Source organism: Lygodium microphyllum, chromosome 14 (genome assembly GCF_053477565.2).
Source record: "Lygodium microphyllum isolate KBCC chromosome 14, Lygodium_microphyllum_v1.1.10, whole genome shotgun sequence".
Lineage (NCBI taxonomy): Eukaryota > Viridiplantae > Streptophyta > Polypodiopsida > Schizaeales > Lygodiaceae > Lygodium > Lygodium microphyllum.
Genome location: NC_141148.1, coordinates 32,910,498 through 32,930,361, shown reverse-complemented (window position 1 = coordinate 32,930,361; position 19,864 = coordinate 32,910,498). Strand labels below are relative to the sequence as shown.

The window sequence follows — 19,864 nt, the reverse complement described above, 5'->3', positions numbered from 1 at the left end:
AATATCCACTGCCTTGGGAGTGGAACGGGGATAACGACGATCCCAAGGTGTAATCACATTACCTCTAGTATCAAACGCCAACTTAGCAAGTGGGCCCTTTGGACCTTTTGTATATACTTTCCTCGTAGACTGATTATGGGGAGCAGAAGGAGCCATAGTACGCGCAGCATGCTGTGAAGAGAACATTTCTTTCCTGCGCATATACGTGCGCATGGAATCCTGTGAAACATTAGGCTCAAAATCCGCTAGGCCAGCATCCAACTTTTTACCTTTTTTGGGACGTGCCTCTAGCCAGTCATTGCTACGGGAATCCAAACCCAGGACCTGTTGTTTACCTTTATCCAAAACATTAGGTGGCTGGGTGGCCTCCTGTGACGGAGCATCGAACACCATGTCATCCATAGGCAGCACAACATGCGCATCATCTGAAGACGGTTGCCTCTCTGGGCATTCGGCCATAAAATGCCCCAATTTTCCACACGAAAAGCAGTGTCCTGCAAAGTTGCCCCATTTCAAGCGAAAGTGCAAAGGATGCATGCCAGAGCAATTAAGGCGCAGCCACGCAGGCCTTTTCCTGGCAATGTCTCATAACATACACAAACGGTTTCGATTCATGGCTCTTAGGCTTGGGGGAACTAGCACCGTTCCCACAACGGCCATGGCATCCTTTAACAATGGCCAATAGACAGCCGGACAATTTTCCACTTCAACCCACACCGGGCATTCACATTGAAGCAGGCGCTGAAAGTCTGCCATAGGGCGCCATGGCACTACATGGACCAAACGACGATCAAAGAACAATGGCAGTTTGGACAGTAGCTCAGTCCGATGCTTCTCCGATTTCAACAGCACCTCATAGAAGCCTTGGGGCCCAACAAAGATCTCCTCAACACACTCCCCTTGTAGTAAATGATGCAGCCACTGGCGAATATGGGAAAGCACCGGGATCCTCCCAGTGAAGAAGAGTATAACCGCACGGTCATAAAACACCGAAAAAGAGCGCAAGACAGTTTTCAAGTCCACCGTGGCTTCCAGAACTTCTTCAGTTTCCGAGTCAGAAAAAGCTTCATGATTATGCTGGACATAATCACCAAGCAGAGTATTGGCAAACTCCAGCAAATGCTCCCGGTTAATCTCCTGGGAATCCACAGAATCAGAGGCAACCTGCGCATAGGAACGTTCCTGGGGACCCATTGTCTCGTTGAAAGTATGCTTGGAGTGTTTGCCTGCAGGCGGAAAGTCAGAACCAGAAGGCATCTCCTTTGTGCAAGGAACCATATCCTCCGGTTCCTCTATATCAAAATCCGGACCAAGGGCTGCTACCGTCTGGTCGATAAAAGCCATATCCAGCCCAACCATGCTACTGTCCTCTCTCTCGGTTTCTCACTTTCTTGCTCTCGCACTGTCGCTAGAGAACGCGTAGGGCTGGGCGCAACCCTAACCGTACAGATGCAGGAGGGCGAAACGCGTGGGGCTGGGCGCAACCCTAACTGCATAGGTGCAGATGCTGGTAGATGGCGGCAGGGAGCAGGCAACGGTCATAGAGCATAGGTTTTGTCAGTGACGTCAGGAGCCCTGACCCACAGGGCGGATGCGTAGCGAGCAGGAGCCGAAGATGAAGTTGCAGCCCAAATGGACGTCGCAGGTCAAGCGCATGACAGTAGGGCGCGGCAGCAGGCAAGGTAGGTGCGGGTGCTCGGCAGCGGGACGGGTCAGGCGACAAGCCAAACGGGCTAGACGGGCACAGGAAGAGTTGGAGTGCAAAGGCGGGGCAAGAGGAGGCGAGTCGACCAGGACTGACGGGCAGGGCTGACAGGTCAGACGACCGACGACCGGTCACACGACGGGCCAGATGGGCGCAGGAAGAGTCAGAGTGCAAAGGCGGGGCAGGAGGGGGCGAGACGACCTGGATTGACGAGCAGGGCCGACAGGTCAGACGACCTTTGGCAGGGCGGCACAAGCAGGCGGCGCCATTCTCTCTCTCTCTCTCTCTATATATATATATTTGTGCGTGTCATCCTTGCGCAGGGGCCATGCTAATCTTCTCTGTATCGTTCCAATTTTATCAGATGTCTCCGAAGAGACCTCTCTCTCTCACCTCCATACACCAAATGAGTCTCTCCAGCCCCCAAACAGCCTTCTCCCCCATTGCATGGGCATTTTTGACAAGTTGGCATACTTCTAATCCCATTTTCCAACAATTTCTAGCCAATTAATTAATTTAATTAATTTTGAAAATTAATTTCAACCCTTCTGACCCTACCCAAAATTAAATGTGTCTATCCACAATTGATTGACTAGGCCATTTGCAACCCCAAGTGGTCCCTGCCTTGATTGACCCTTCGACTAGCATTAATTAATTAATTAATGCCTAGTCGCTAGTGTCACCACTAACAATTGATGGCTAATTAATTGCCCTAGGGCCAAACTGATACCAACTGATATCCAAAACCAGCTAGCATAACTTGTCACAATTTTTGTCTTTGACGCCAATTGCTTCCTCAAGGTCCTTGGCCCATTACCATAAAATAACTGCCATGTGCATCACATGTGCCTTACAACCTTGCACATTTGATTATTAAACTAATCAAATGTTACTAGCAAGAGCAAAGCATCTCAAAAATTTCACATCCCCATGACAATTTGCACTTTAGAATTGAGTTACGTTGAAAGTTTTGCCTAGTAAGGAACTCACTTAGGACACTTGAGTTATAAAGCAAGCCCTAAGCTTTAAGTTTGGTCCAGTGAGTAGGGCCAATAGGTGTCATGTGTGGTGCATGAGAACTCTAGCTTCAATTATGTGTGGATTTTTCTTACTAAATTTACTCTTAAACTAAAAGTGTTTGCTAAAATATAGTCTACTAGCCTTTGGGCTTCTAAAAACTAGTTTCAACCGATTGTGTTCGATTAGCACTATCCAATACTAGTATAATACTAATCAAACTAATTAATCTTGGACATACATCTAATGCAAAAAGTGTACATGTAATTTTAAGGCCTATACCTAATGTTGGGACTTAAAACAACATACTTCAAACAAAAGCAGTTTACAATTCTTTGAAGTGTTTAACCACTTAAAAGTGGTGCTTGACCACTCCACATTTAGAAGAGCACCACTACAACACACCACTTTTAGTGCTGGAGAAACTCTAAAGTGGTGGGCTTCCACTCTACTGCCCTCAATACCACTAGAAAGAGGTGGGTACCACCATGTCGTACACAGTTTGAAATGGTTCTCCACTACTTTTGCCACATGATTTGTTCAAACCACTTGGACCTACATAATCCATACAAGATCCATATGGTTTCGACTAGAAATAATTTGCCATTTGCTTAGAAAAAAGAATAAAACTAGAGTTTGAAAAGGTGTCTTCTTGTCCAATTTGTGACCTTTTTTTTGGCCTTTTTATAATGTCTTACTTTTAGGGCTCATTAGTCTTTTTTAAAGAGAACTCCTCACACTTGTTTCAGGCACTTCAAGCTCTCAATCTCTAGCATCTCACTTCAACCACCTTGATTGTCCACTACCAAGAAGCCCAAGAGATGAGCCATGCGCCAAATCCATTGTTATTTGTTAGGGAGATGCAAAGGATTGCCAAGATAGAGATTGTATGGATCATCATTGAGTGCAATCTCTCCTCCCATATTCTTTTAGAGTAGATCAATAGAGAAGGATGTAGTTGTGGTGGGACCATACCAAGGGTGGCATGAGTCACTTGCAATGAGGGATATGTGCACCAAAAAGATAGATGAGAAGAGGGAAAGAATCAACAAGCCTCTCAAGCCCATGCATGCCAATTGGGTCAAGTATGGATGCATCATTCTCTCTGATGGATCAAGTGCTTTAAAGAAGAAAGGCTCCACCAACATTCTTATCTGTCCTCTTGGCATATACTTTTTGTGGGCAACAAATTCAGGCCAAGTAGGCCACTAATCAAACTTGTGAGAGGGGGAGGAACCATAACTACAATGCTTCTCACTTCCATCAATTTCAGCCACTAGAGCTGCAGCCACCAAGTGGACAAGCTGCTGGCTATAGCAGAGGAGTGGACTGGTATAGCTCATACCATCCCTCTTTTCTAATCTGCTGATGTGGCATTATAGGGCAAGAAAAAATCCTAACAAGGATGGACAATGTCTGACAGGTGACAGCAAACTAAAAAATGCAGAAATTGCTCAGGAAGTATGCACAAAACCCGACTAAAGGAGAAAATGCACAAAAAGGAGATGAAATGGCTGTTCTAGAGTGAGCTACCTCCTCTGTCAAAACAAACAACAAACATGTCAAAGCTCCGAAAGTCCTTGTCTAACTTAGACTGAGGCTAACAGGCAGAAGATGACAAAGCATGATAATCATGATTGCTAAGACCCCCTCTCATATCCTCCCACTTGGATGTGGCTAAAGGCCAAAAGAAGAAATGAATCTTGATGTGGCAAGAATAATGCCAATGTCCATGAAGTCTGTTGATGTAGAATGCTAATGAAAAAGCTCCTCATGATCCTAGAAAACCCCCTCTGAAACATTAGGGGTATCACAAGACGTGAAATTTTGGGATGCTTTAATCTTGCCGATAACATTTGATTAAGTTATCAATCAAATGTGCAAGGTTTTTTAGTATGTGTTGCACATGGCAGTTATTTCATGGTAACAGGCCAAGGACCTTGAGAATGCAATGAGTATCAAAGGAAAAAGTTGTGATAAGTTATGCCAACTCAGTTTTGGTAGTCAATTGGTGTCAGTTTTGACCCTAGGACAGTTGTTTGACCGATAAGTGTTTGTAGTGACACAAGGGACTAGCATTAATTAATTAATTAATGGCACTCTAAGGGTCAACAAAGGTTGGGAACCACTCTAGGTTGCAAATGGCCTAACCAATTTAATTATGGATGGACACATTTAATTTTGGTTAAGGTCCAAAGGGCTGAAATTAATTTTCAAAATTATTTAATTCTGAGAATTAATTTAATGGCCGGATGATACTGGAAAATGGGTTTAGAAGGCTACTGCTTGGCACAATTACCCATGCAACTTAGAAAAAACGTTTTTGGGCCTAGTTTGAGCCATTCATTGCATTTAGCTTGTAAAAGAGAAGAAGGAGATATTGCTAGTCTTATTTGCAGCCATGGGAGGACCTTTTGGAGCAACGAAGTGTAAGAGAAGACCATTCAAGAGCAAGCGACAGCAGTTCCAGCCCTCCCAAGTGCAAGCAACAACAGCTAGGGGCTGGCAATAGTATTTATTACCCTTCGGGCAATAGGCGCGCAGCAATCAGATTTCAAACATTTCCTGCGTGAAAATTTAGGTGATTCTCTCTCTGGCATTCTCTCACCTATTCCAGCCCATTCTCGAGAGATCTCAAGCCGTTCTCCTCATATCTCAATTATATTTGGTGGACAGCAAAGGGATTTCTGCTGTAAACCCATGCCATCAAAAGAAGGCATCGTACACTGAAATCAGCACCTGAAATTTGTGAATTGTGAAGGATTTCAAGTGCCTAGCCATCCATTGTGAATTTGGGGCAGCATTTGGCCAGTTGGGATCCAATTTAGAGCAATTCTTGGATGAAATTCAAGGGGCATTTGACCCAATTTGTTTGCTACTTGTTGGACCAGCAAGGGGCGTTTGGATTAGCCAAGGAGATTGTGGGATCTTGGCTTGTAATCAATCCATTAGCAATTGAAGTTAAAGAAATACCGAAAGGGTTGCTAGTTTTGGGGCCAACAAGGTGCAAAATCATGGAAATATCCTCTGAAGATATCATCTTGCCAAGGGATGCAAGCTCATCCCTCATATCCTCCAACTTGGTGATATGTTGCTTCATCATGGAAGAGTCATCAATGGTGAGTATCCATAATTTCTTCTCGAGAGTAATCCGACGTGCAAGTGTCTTTTGATAGTACAAAGAAGCAAGCGTTGTCCACACTTCTATTGCTTGTTGCAACCTGTAAACATGCACTAGGACAAAATCTTATAAGCTCATAAAGACAAAAGATCAAGCTATAGAGTTGAGTCAATCCCATAGGACTGCATGATCCATTGATGATCCCACTTTGGGATTCGCTATTGGACGAGGAGTAGGGTGGGTAACAAACTCCTAAAGATCGAAGGTATCAAGGACACACTCCACCTTGCATGACCAAAGTGAATAGTTTGAACCGTCTAGCTAGTCTTCTTTGGGAAAAGAAGGGAGTATGGGAAATTGTATAGAGGGTGCCATAGGTGGCATTTTGAGGGCAATAGAACAAGCCTTCCATGAAACATGGAGAGAATGCAAAGGAGAGGGGTCCCGTAGAAACGGGCTAGGTGACCTCTGAATGTAGAGGAGAGGGATCCCATACAAACGAGCTAGGTGACCTTTGTCTTTCGTCACAATCATTTTGGAGTGGTACCTCCATGCACTCTTTGCGATAGTCTTTGCGATAATCTCACTGCCTGTCGGAGAAGTGATGAGAATGCTCCTTCTTTGAATCATCAAAACCATTGAACCGCTGATAAGACATCTTCAACAATTTGCAAAAGAATCACACACAACAATTGCAATTGGACTAGACAATCCCTCGATCAGTGGAAAGCAGCTACATGATCACGAAGGATTTGATGTAGATGATCTGTTTGGACGAAAACAACTGTCACCTACACACAAAATGCTGCATTTACTGAAAACAATGATGCAAAAACCTGTCGCCTGATGATCTGGTCACTCGCCTGCTCCACAGAAGGTTATGTTTGTTGTAGACAGTAGCAGACAGCAAAACACAAGGAACAATGGAAGAAAATAGGCCGCCTCCAGGAGCACTTGCTGCGTGGCAGCAAAATGCTTATGTGTGTGGTGTCCGGAGTAGTCTAGGATGGTTGCCTCAAATCTTGGATGGTCACCTCAGCTCCACATAGCTTATGTTCTCTCATTTGGCGATGATACCATGTGAGAGTGTGCAATGGAAGAAGGAACAATAACATAGAGATAGAGAAAGAGAGCAACTCTACAAGAAAAGAAGAAAAGGAATCTGCACTAAACAAGGAAAGAATGCTGAATACAAGAAGAAGACTCTGATCAGTCCCTGCACCCAATCCGCAGCATCAATGAGGGCACCAGATCAGGTTGATGATGAAGACAACACTGGGGACAAAGGAAAATGCCGAAGTTGGAGCATGCACCTACTAGGTGGAAGACAAGAAGACGATGATGACCAGCCAACTATGGCCTATAAATAGACTAAATCCCTAAATGCTGGCCGACCTGCACCAATGGTCCCAAAATGTGGGCTGACTGCATTTAATGCAGTCGCAATATGCTGACATGGCACTACAAGGCATGAAAAAATCATGATACGGATGGACAATGTCCAGCAGGTGATGGCAAACTGGAAAATGCAGAAGTTGCTCAAGAAATACACATAAAAGCCTGACTAAAGGAGGAAATGCACAAAAAGGCAATGAAATAGCTGCTCTAGAGCAAGCTACCTCCTCCATCAAAACAAATGACAGACGTGTCAAAGCTCGTAAAATCCTCGTCGATTCACAAGCAGGAGTTAACAAAGCATGACAATCATGACTACTAATATTTATTACCCTACATTTCTAAGGCTTTGTTTCCACCCCCACATTTCATCAATAATTATCTTTAAGAGGGTGTTTTACCTACATTACATAGATATGTTTTAAAATTTTGCAAGGTTGCTTTTAAAAAATCACTAGAAAGACTAGGTAAAGTGATAGACACACTTCACCCAACTAACATGCACAAGCTCAAGGCACTTGTTGACCCTTTTTCTCTCCTCATCTAGCTTTTTTGTGTGCATGTCATTGTAAGTGACTTTGTGCCACCCCCTACATAAATCCAACATGGCTATGACTTTCATCACTCTTCAACATCTATTCACACTAAGAATTTAAAAGGGGAGATTGCACTCAATGATGGTGTGTGTAATCTCTACCTTCACATTCATTTGTCACTCCCTAACAAAACATTTCCCTTGGCCTCGACAAGCATAGCTTGTCTCTTGGATCCAATGTTGGCAATGGTTGCAATTGCCAACTAAAAAGGGACTCAAACTATTCCATAGTAGCAAGCGAGATCATGTCACTCTTGAGCTTCAACAATGCTTGTGTAGAGATTGTTGGTTGTCTTTGAAATGGGGGAATACTTATTAATGATCTCAAGGATTTAAGGTATGGTTAGCATTCTTTGCCCAACTTTGACAAGTTGATAAGAAGCCTTGTCACACTACTTGTTTGGATCTTGCCACAATATCTACAACCATTAGTAGGCATTAGTTCTATTTGTGGCTTTCTCAAGGTGAGAGGTATGCAATGTGAAGGTTTCATGAGGTTTAGCATTGTGTGAAAGGTAGAGCTAGAGATAGGGATAGGGAGAAACCTTTTCAAGGTCCATTGTTAGCTTTTCCTTTAATAGTTAAATCATATTTCAATACAAACCACATGGGTCTTCAATCTTGTTATACGAGTCCGACTGGACTAGACGAATCATATATTCCATCTGCAAGAAATGCAAATATGCCACATGTACACATGGTCTATTGGAGGTAGGCTCGTTGCGGGTGTGAATTCTATCAATGTCAGCTTGCGTCGGAATGTGTCTGCTGTTCCATGTAGTGTAAGACAAGAAACTCATTGACTCTATAAGACTGAAGAGTTCAGCCAACAATACACTCCTAGATCCCACTCAGACTTATCTAAGGTACAACCCCCCCCACATCCACAGTCTCCACTTATAAATGTTTAGTAATGCAAGAATCTAGCTTCCAAGTCTTCCCTCTAATCAATAGAACGCAGGTCCTCCTAGAAGGAAGATTGGGAAGGGCCAACAAACCTCTCTGCCCTTCGTCTACCACCAATCTTGCAAGTCCTCCACACCAGCTAGGCTGCCATAGGGAATGCTTGAGAGTCCCCATGCACTGTCATGGGCAGCATTCGCCAAAAGCTTTTTGTATTCGTGCCATCCAACTACCAACTAAAAGACCCCCATGAGCCACCAACTAAAAAAAGGTGACCTGTTGTCAGCTATCTTAGAGTTACTTCCAAAAGGTGCAAACGAAAAGCTTCGTGATGAACTACTCTACTCAATCCTAGTTGCAAACAGGAGTCCCAATCAACATCATGCTACATAAGAATGTGTCTGCCATCCCTGTGTGCAAAACAAGAAACCCATTGGGTCTTGTGGGACTGAAGAGATCTGAGGCTGTCCAACACTACTCTTCTAGATCCACTCCAGCTCGTCCAAGGTGCAGCCCTCCCACATCTAGAGGAGTTGCAGCATCAATCTACAATGTATAAGTCCCCACCAACCTGCCAAGTAAGGCCTGACTCTAATGCTCTGGTTCTATGATCCCCAAGCCTCTCTGTACTCTATGTGAGATGATTGTTTGCTAGGGCGGCGGGTCTAGGGCATCTTAGCTCATGAATCCCTTGAACCGTCTAAATCAGACCAAATGAATTCAAGGGAATAAGTCTTTCCAGGAGGGCAGCCGAGCATAATTTCCAAACAGAGTGAATTAAGAAAAATTATCACATATGGGAGCTGATTGCTAGTTTTATTGCTTGGTCCATATCGATGGGAGATGCGATCAAGCTGGAGCTGCTGGACATATCTACAGCAGAGACCATCACTAAGATCTGGATAGAGATCAGCCATATGCTCCACAAGAGACGGGAAAGACTATAGGACTCCAAGTGCATGGAGATGAGCTATCCTTGAGACGTGAGACTCTAGCCCTTTCGTCCATCTAGACCAATATGATTTGGCAAAATAGACCTCCTAATTGGCTTTTCAAACAGCCCTTGTGTTGGACTACCTATTGTTACCTTGCACTGATACTTGGTCCTATAAAAGGCTCGTATTATATTTCGTCTTCATCTCTTTTAACTGAGGCGATTATTATTAAATGTCTCTTATCTTGGAATAAAAATACATCCACTGCCTGCTAAACTAGAATTTATGTAAGTTCACCTTCAACCTCAGAAAGTCTTTAGAAATCTCAGGGTCAAATGAAATCAGTTTCCAATCCAAAACTACAAAATCAAACTGGTGGAAACCAGTCTAAGGTTTAGGAGTTAAGTGGCACAAATTCAGGCAATGCTTGAGGAAGGGCCAGCTATTCCCAACTCTAGGCAACTCAAATACATCCATGTCACTGTCGGACAGCTGGACTGAACCAAAAATGCAGGGTTAGGAACTGGGAAAACTATCGGGTGCCTTTCCTGGCTGGTGATTCAAAATGCATGGCTGGAAGCTCTCCCCCATGGCCCCTTGCTGGGGACTGCAAAAATGTAGCCTTTAGGACACAGTCTGAAACACACATGCCTTGCTGGGGACTGCAAAAATGTAGCCTTTAGGACACAGTCTGAAACACACATGCAAACAAACAAACTACTGCATGCTGGTTGTTGTCATGCTTGGTGTCAGCATTGGTTGTCCCCTTGAGATCCACCACTGCTGTTCATACCAGCTCCCTGCAAATTTGGACTAAAAGATATCATCGCATGTTAACTTAGTAAATGACTTAGTCATTTGACTATTCTTCATACTGGCTCCTTGCAAATTTGGACAAAAAGATATCATCCCATGTTAACTTAGTAAGCAACTTAGTCATTTGACTGTTCTTATGGCATTGAATAAAGGGGAAAAGCACTTTTATGATTCAATGAACAAGATAAAGTTGAGAAACCGGGACTAAGTTTTTAACCGATTTACATGCCACCCTTTTTTCATTCAATTACTAGTTCAGAAATATAGATTACAAACAGATTAATCAGGGTAATCCTAAATTGAAATAAAATTTAGAGGATAGCTCATCCCATACTCGATACAAATATGCCAGTCTATCTTCAGGGAGAACTGATAGTTTTAAGAAGAATACCAATCATAAGTGACACATCAGAACAAAATTTGAGTAGAACTTTAGATAATGTGCTCAAGAGATTTGCACTCAGCTTCATCCAGCAAAATGTTTTGGTAGCAACTAGGATACATAATGCAAAACTTTTTTTTCATGAATAGAGAATTTTCAGTTAGGAGCCCTACCTTCAATCCGCCGCTTCTCCTTGTCATAAAAGAATAGTAGTCCCCCTCCAGTCATCATCAAAAGTGCTAAACTTAGCCAGGATACAGGCTGTAAGGTTTTGAACTTGAAAGTGTAAGAGAAGCGAAATGCAACTTTCTTCCATGCAGAGGTTACGACCAAACATATCACAATTCAAGAATTATCCAACACTATACATTCATGAATGTAAACGCAATCACACTAAAGAAGGGCATGCTCACATTTCTTAATTATATCATTCTGAATCTCAAATGGCATAAACCCACAATGCCTAAAATCATGAATGCATGTGGATCTCCAGGAAGTGAAAACCTTGATAGCTCCAGGAAAATAGTGAGATAACTATAAGTCCAAAAACAATGTATCCATGTTGATCTCCAATAAGTATTAGAAGTGAAACCTTGATAGCTCAAAAGAGATAGAGAGATCTCAGATAACCATAAATAAATTCTGTAAGGAAAAGGCCTAGTTATTACTCCTTACACATGCAAGAAAGAACTGAAACAAGAGAGTGCAGCCCCACTTCTACTTCATCCTTCATAGTTCGGGCTCTTTGCTACAAAACACCCTTATGCAACATTGCATCCTAAAGCTCCAGAAACTATAAACTATAAATTGAGATAATGCTGAGAAGAGGACAAAAATTTGAAATACAAAAAATGATGTTCATTTTGGTGATCCTGCATAGACAGGCCTGTTGGTATGCCAAGCCTATCCACCCATGGGCTAAGTCTATGAGGAAGATAGCAATTCAAGTTAGATAACATTGCAGATATATGCAAATGAATTTTTTTTGGTCATGCGTTTCTGAGCAGTATGTGGTTTCCACCTTCCTAAACCCATGCTTAGAAATCTATTAAATTATAATACCAACTGTAGGCACCTGCTTTAGCACATTAAGTGCTTTTTGTGATTCAATATACAAACTTCCAAAAATCAGCAAGTAGCACCTGTACTGGTGGAATGGGACACACCAGGAGGCACATTACAGAAGCATACTAGCAATTCAGGTAGTGGTTCAGTAAGGACAATCAAGATGTTGGACAAAGTGGTTTGTGATTACCATATTAAGCAATGGATTAGTTTGCACGTCATTGTGACTGGGTCCCGGCAATGGAACCATGAAACTAGCCTTCCTTCCATGGATGGGTGGTAATTCCCTAATTACAACTTAGTTACAGCACTAACATTTATTACAAAACTGAGAAATGCAAATTAACTTACAATCTTGGACAATGGACACCCTGTTCGTCCCAAAAATGACACTCGTTTCGGTATTTATTTAACTTAATTGAAGAAAAAGTTGATATACAATGGGATTCTTCCAATCCCTTTCGGTATTCCAACTCCCTTTCTGTCCCAAATGACCAGCAAGTCTTCAATCTTGTTTACCCCTTGATTCGGGTAGTCAATTGGCCTTCACCCAATTTGATAGAGATGGAAAATGCCCCAAATTTATTGATTTGTTAGTCCCTCCAGTTGAATTTGACTAAAAACAGCTTCATTCCTATTCAATCCAAGTCTTTCTAGCACACTTTTCAAAGCTCCTGCTAAACCCTAATATCTGCTACAAATTAGGGTTTACAACATAGATATCTGAAATTTCTCAGCCTCTAGTGATCTCAATGTTGTAATCTTCGAAGCAAGGTTGTAGCAAGACTAGGAGATGAGAGAGAATACTGAGGAGAGAAAATTCAACTTTCTTCGTGAGGAACTAAAGAAAATTTGTCATTTACTGTTCTGCCCTATCTCAACAGCTTGTAGATGCAAAGAACTGAAGAAAATTAGTCATTTACTGCTGCTGCTCTGTCTCAACAGCCTGTAGACTCAATCACCTACTATTGATTGGTCTTCTCCTACCCTTGGCTGCCTCAGAAGGCCCTCCAATGGCTGCAAATCAAACCAGCAACATCTCCTCTCTCTCTTTTGCAAGTTGAATACACTAAAATGCCTCTTTCCAGCCTCTAAAGACGTTTTCAGTCTTGCATGGGCATTTTTGACAAGTGGCAGCCTTCCCAAATGGCTTTTTTAACATTATCCATAATTAAATATTAATTTTCAATCTTTAAATACTGAAAATTAATCTAATAATTATTTCATTATCCTGAAAAATAATCTGACTAGCCAATAATGAAATTGACTAGGCAACTTCCATTCTCGAGTGTCTCTATGCCATCTTGGACCATCAAATTGGCATTAGGTACAATTAAACGCCACTTCTCTAATATCACCAACTAACACTTATGGCCAAATGAATGACCTAGGCCAACAACTAGCACTAGATACCACCAAGTACTTGTGTGGCATAACTTATAGCAACTTTTGCCTTTGACATCCCGTGATTTCCTCAGGTGCCATGCTCGTAAATTTACTCTAACCCCAGTTACACCTCACATGTGCAACATTTACTTAACCATGCGATTAAAAATTAATCCACATGTTAAGTGATTTCAAAAATGCATGTCCTCATGACAACCCTCCCATTTTTTTACCCTTGCTTCCTTGGATCAAAAAATCCCTCTTAGAATTGGTACACTCCATTCGCTTTATGTTATGGAAAAAGAAAGGCAATCATTTGGGTCAGTGTGGATATCTTGGCACCATGTTACTATAAAATGGTTGGGGGGAGTTGCTGTCTTGGATATCAATCTTCGTATAATAGCTTCGAGAATGGCACTTTTGCAAGCCCTATGTGTGCAAAGTCATCCTTGGATTAATATTACAAAAAATTTTATCGAGGAGACTAGTAACTCCCATGGTCACACAGTTATCCAAGTATCTTGGTGGCACGTACTAAATTCTACACGGCCTCTTAAAACTTCACAATCATTTCTCCTAGCCCATTTGATAGCCTTTTGGCAAGAGATTCTTCATTTTACAATTTGGCATCCTCCTAATCTCTGAAAGGGGGCTAATTCGTTACAAGCCGAAGTACTGGCCAATTCTAGGTTGCTTGATTGGTCAAATAAGATAAAGATTTATGGCAAGAGAAATTTAATCAAATGGCTTGATTGGGGCTGCAAACTATGAATGATGATGTCATTCCTTAGCAATCCCGTCTTTATTCTTTCTGTTACATACGCCAATATTGGGTGCCTAGAGGCAATAGCCACATTTGGTCAACCTTGCAAGAGCAGCTTCAGCGATATAATCCATTGCTTGTTTTTCAACATGCTTCCCCTTGGCAAGACTAGATGTTTGTGAAACCTAATGACTTTCAAAAAAGGTTGGCTAGATCTACCATAAAATGGTACAGGAAGAGATGGGTGATTGAGAAAGCGAATCAAGTTTGGCGTGCTTGGGATAGCAGACCGAAGTGCTAGAATAGATTTCTTTAATTGTGGCGGTCCAAGATTCCTTAAAAGGGAAAGTTTTTATATTTATATTTTTTTTATATGGAGACTGCTTATATCGGAGGTCTTTCCACTAGGGATGTGCTACGTGCAAGTAAGATCTCACACAGTATATGTATCTTTTGTACTACATATGATGAGAGACAGATTCATGTCTTCATTTCCTAGCCTCTAGTGAGCCAAGTTTAGAGCTTTGTTTCTCGTGTGTGGACCTCCCTGACTCAATAGCAAACACCCATCCATTCTTGGATCCTGGGCAACATGCCCTCTTCATCCACTTTGCAATCAGATTATCTTTGCCTCTTCCATTTTCTCAAATGCATAGCCCTCTAGCACATTTGGCACACCTCTAATGCCTTCATTTTTTACTCGGCCTCAAGTATTGGTGATCATGTAGCCCGTGTTTGAGGATTACTATTATGGTAGATCTCTTCCATGGTTTCAGTGGACCTAGTCCTCCCTCATGTGGCTACTCCTTGGCTGGATATTGTTCACTCTACTCCTATTGTGCCATTAGCATACTGTTTGTATGCTAAGTTTTGGTAGCTCTTTGTCTTGACTTCTGAATTGTTTGGTTTTTTATGGCTAGCCAGGAGGCTTGATGTAAATATGTTGATTTATTTAATTTAAGCATCTTCACAAAAAAAAAAACAGATCAACTTGTTCTATTATACTTTCATAGTTCCATGTAGTAAGCCACACTTATATCATAAAACACAAGTATAGACCTACTCCTTTTGCTAAGATGTATTCGTTTTCCCCAATATGATTGTAGGATGTACCTAAAAGAGATCTAGATTAATCTTACAAAAGCATTGTTAAGCCAAAAATTAAGTTAAACATGTATTGATCTTTTTATTGTCTTAGGTAAACCCATGATTTTTGCTGCACTAACTTGTAGCACTTTCATAGTTCCATGTAGTGAGCCACACATACATCATAAAGAGCAGGTATCAACCTACTCGTTTTGCTAAGAAGTATTCGTTTTATCCTAATATGATTGTAGGATGTACCTAAAAGAGAACTAGGTTAATCTTCCGAGAACATTGTTAAGCCAAAAATTAACTTTAACATATAGATTCAAACATTAAGTATGTCCAAGTAGAGGAAGTAATGAATGATGTAGTAGATAGATCACTGCATGAGATCAAATTTTCAGTGCTTGTGTTGCTTCATGAGTTAGACACTTGTTGCATCTTATAATGCACTTCGAAGGGCAATTTGGGCTCTATCACTAAAGGTCAATACAATTCACTTCTGCATGCTGCAGCATACAATGGTATTGATCTTTCTATTGTCTTAGGTAAACCCATGATTTTTGCTGCATTAACTTGTAGCCGACATGTAGGAATCATACTCCTCGATGTTGCAAAAGAAAAAGAAGTAGCTGCTATTACATATAGGTCTGCCACATGGACTTCAGCCTTTTACATCCATTTTTGTGCTATGCCCTTCTTGTTCCACCACTTGTACAAAGGTCTTCAAAGAAAAATGAAGCCTTAGATACATTGAAAAACTCCTCTGTATTTCCCTATTACTATGCCATATCCTAATCTTCAGTTATATATTGTGCATACAATGGCACAGATTTGTTATGTGAAAACTTTGAGGAGATTTCCTTGATCCATAAGGGAGAGAGTGTGAGAAGTGAGTGAAGTTGCAAAAGAAAAAGTAGTTGCTATTATATAGGTCTACCACATAGACTCCAGCATTTTACATGCATTTTGTGCTGTGCCTTTCTTGTCCCACCACCTGTACAAAGAGATTTGCAGACACAAACATACTAAAAGTTGAGAAAGAATGCCTTGATCAATGTACGCGTTATGAGAAACAAAATATTGGTCAGATCTATTGTATTTGCCCATTACTAGACCATATCCTAATCTTCCATTATATTGTGTATACCATGGCAGATTCAGCTTTGCTATGTGAAAACTTCAAGGAGATTTCCTTGATCCTCAAGGAAGAGAGAGTGAGAAGAGAGTGATTGTGTGGTAATAGTTTTTTGTATTGACAAATACTCACAGCTCCACTACTAAGAATAGATATATCACTAGTTTGATAACGAAAACTAAGTCATGATAATGTTAGAGATTTGATCACCTTCAAGTAGGTGGTCAAGGCAGATTTGTGTTGGAAATGGAGGAAGAGAGAGTGTGTATGAACACAAGACAATGAGCAAGAGTAGGCAGCAGTTCCACACTCAAAAGATGCAAGCGCTAAAATAATAGAATGAAAGAACAACAGGTCTTAAGTAAGTTAGACCTATCCCTAACTCAACTAGAGTTAATTTAACTCTAGAACTAACTCTAGAAGTGGTGACACAACTTATTAATGTAGTTGTGTTCACACTACAAACCAACTAACTAAAACATTGGGCATTGCCATAGAATTGGCAAATTCTAATACCCCCTATAGTGCCAATGTGGTAGAAGTACAAGAAGATCAATCACCAAAGGGTAGCAAGTCCAAGGACTTTTGAAAAGCCTCAACTTCTCACGAGAAAGTGCTTTGGTGAAAATGTCTGCAATATTCTCCTATGTAGGGACATACATCAAATTGATCTCTCCTGCATAGCATCTCTCTCTGACATAATGGTAATGTACCTCAATGTGTTTCGTGTGAGCATGAAACATAAGATTCTGTGCCACTACAACAGCACTCTGACTGTCAGATAGAATGGGTGTAGGACCCTCCAAAGAAATCTGTAGATCAACCAACAATCTATGTAGCCATACACATTCCGCTGTTGCGGTGAAGGCTGCCATGTACTCCGCCTCACGTGACGAGGTAGCCACTGTAGGCTGTTTCTTGCTTAGCCATGAAATGCATGAATGGCCCAAAAAGAAACAGTGTCCACTAGTAGACTGGCTAGTATCTATATCACCAGCCCAATTTGAATCACTATAAGCATGTAGATGCAAGTCTCTCCCCCTAGAAATAATAATGCATGTGATTTAGTACCTTGCAAATATCTGATGATCCGCTTAACAGCTTGCCAATGTTTGGTCCGTGGACTATGCATATACCTACTCACTTGAGATATTGTATATTGAATGTCAAGGCACATGTTGCAAAGCTGAATAAGACAACCTTGGCTGTAAATTGCAACATCAGATATCTCTTCACCTTCATGCATAGATAGCTATAAGCCTTGCTCCATAGGAGTGCACATAGGTTTACAATCTTACATATTAAACCTATGTAACAGCTTATCCACATATTGTGACTCTAACATGATAATACCATGTTGACTTTGGGTGAACTAAAACCCAAATAATAGTATAGACAACCCATATCTGACATAGCAAATGCATGTTTTAATTCAGCTTTAAAATATGTAATTTTTCCTTTGTAGGTCTAGTGAGCAATATGTCATCCACATAAAGAATGATAATCAACAAGTCTCTCCCTTCATTCTTACTGCATAGAGTGGGAGCAATCAGACTTTTTTTGAACTTTTCATTGCTCGAATATGCATCAAATTTTGAGTACCATGCACAAGGAGCCTATTTAAGACCATAAAGAGCTTTATACACCTTGCATACCATGTGCTCTTTTTCTTTAATCACAAACCCTCGAGGTCGTGACACAAAAACATTCTCATGCAAATCCCCATTCAAGAATGTTGTCTTAATATCCAACTGATGTACTTTCCAGTCACAATGTGCAACCATTGCAATCAAACATCTCACCGTACTCATACGGAATGTAGGAGCAAAAGTTTCCTCATAATCTATGCCTTTCTTCTACACATAGCCTTTTGCGACCAACCATGCCTTGAATCTATCAATTGTACCATCAGCTTTATGTTTGAGTTTGAAAACCCACTTAGTGCCAATGGCCTTCTTGCCAAGTGGTACATCCACAATATCCCATATAGAATTAGTGGCGATGGAGTCTTAACTCCTTTTGCATGGCTTGTGTCCAATGTAACCTTGCTAAGCTTCATCCAAGAAAGTAGGCTTATCATCATCCAACAATGAGCTCATCAACACATGCTAGTGCACTAAGGTAATGGAGCATCCATTTTACTCTCCTAGAGAATTTGTAACAGCCATCTCGACTATTTTTACTGCATTTACGGTAGACCTTTCATATTAAACCGTTGTCTCCACTACAAGTGGCAAGCCTCATCAATACCTTACTGTTCGAGAGAATATGGAGTAGCAACACCTTGCTGTAATAGATCTGTCCTGCCAATACAAGCAGGCACGAATCCAAAGAAAAGGGTGAAAGGCCTTCAAAAACATCACCAATGTCATGTATGGCTAGCGTTTGAAACTGGTTGTGAGAAAATGCTATGTTTTCAACAAATATGACCAATAATGCGATAGCCTTTGCTTTCCGAACTATATCCAATCAAAATGTGTTTTACAACCTTATCATCAAGCTTCCTACGAAGCCCTTTCTGAACATGTACGTAGGCTATGCATCCAAACACTGCAAAGTAGTCAACTTTGGGTATTTTTCCATGCCAAGCTTCAAATTGTGTGATCGTCTTCAAAGCCTTTGTAGGTGCACGATTGAATACATGATTGGCACACTGAAGCCCTTCTAACCAAAATATATGTGGTAGCCGCTTGCTTTTTAACATACAAGTCATTTCCATGAGAGTGCAATTCTTCCTTTCAGCAACTCCATTTTGCTTAGAAGTCATTCTAGCAGTGGCTTGATGCATAGTGCCACGATCCAACAAATGTCTCAAATGCAAGAGACATGTACTCGCCCTCTCCATCTATGCAAAGTGTCAGCACTTTTAAACCAATTTCAATCTCAAGCTTTGCCACAAGATGTTTAAAATGCATGAATACATCAGATTTTGCCTTCAACCCATACACCTATGTATATCGAGAGTAGTCATCAATGAACATAACAAAGTAAAGATGGCCCCTAAATGCACGTGTCCTCATGGGACCACAAACATCAAAGTAAGCTACATTTTTCAAGCAGCACACACTGCACCATTCTTTTAGGCAAACCTGTGCATTTTGCCCAAAATATATTCCTCGCATGCATGAGAAGGTGGGGTCTCCACTGGAGGCAATGCATCTACCATATGACACCTCTAAAGGGTCATCAAACTCCCAAAACTCATATGTCCATGGTGGGCATGCCAAAGCCCCACATTCTGCATAGCGAACGCAAGACTAGTGACTACTAGAGCATCATGAGACTGTCTGTCATAAGTGTCTAACAAGAATAAACCCTTCTACAGGGTGCCGAACAGCCTGAGTGCATAGTCCATCTCTCTATCTCTAACAATACATTTATCATCCTTAAAGATGACCTGAAAGCCATGGTTATTGAAGGCAAAAATAGACAACAAGTTCTTTGTAATGCCAGGTACAAACAATACATCTAGAAGCATGATGTCTGAAATATCTGCACCAATAATAGTGATTGTCCCAATGCCAAAAACATCATAACTACTACTATTCGCATATGTG

The 19,864-nt window shown here is 41.3% G+C and overlaps 1 protein-coding gene and 1 pseudogene across 6 annotated transcripts in view; both read right to left on the bottom strand.

The window, feature by feature from the left end:
* The window catches only part of LOC148025472 (cytochrome c oxidase assembly factor HCC1-like), a 113,272-nt gene that overhangs the window by 24,494 nt on the left and 68,914 nt on the right, over positions 1-19,864 (bottom strand). For all 6 annotated transcript variants that reach the window (XM_087692620.1, XM_087692618.1, XM_087692617.1 and 3 more), the window contains one exon: positions 11,043-11,130. In XM_087692620.1, the coding sequence (XP_087548746.1) occupies positions 11,043-11,130 (88 nt within the window). The remainder of the gene's footprint in view (positions 1-11,042; positions 11,131-19,864) is intronic.
* LOC148025473 (U6 spliceosomal RNA) lies at positions 1,994-2,085 on the bottom strand (annotated as a pseudogene).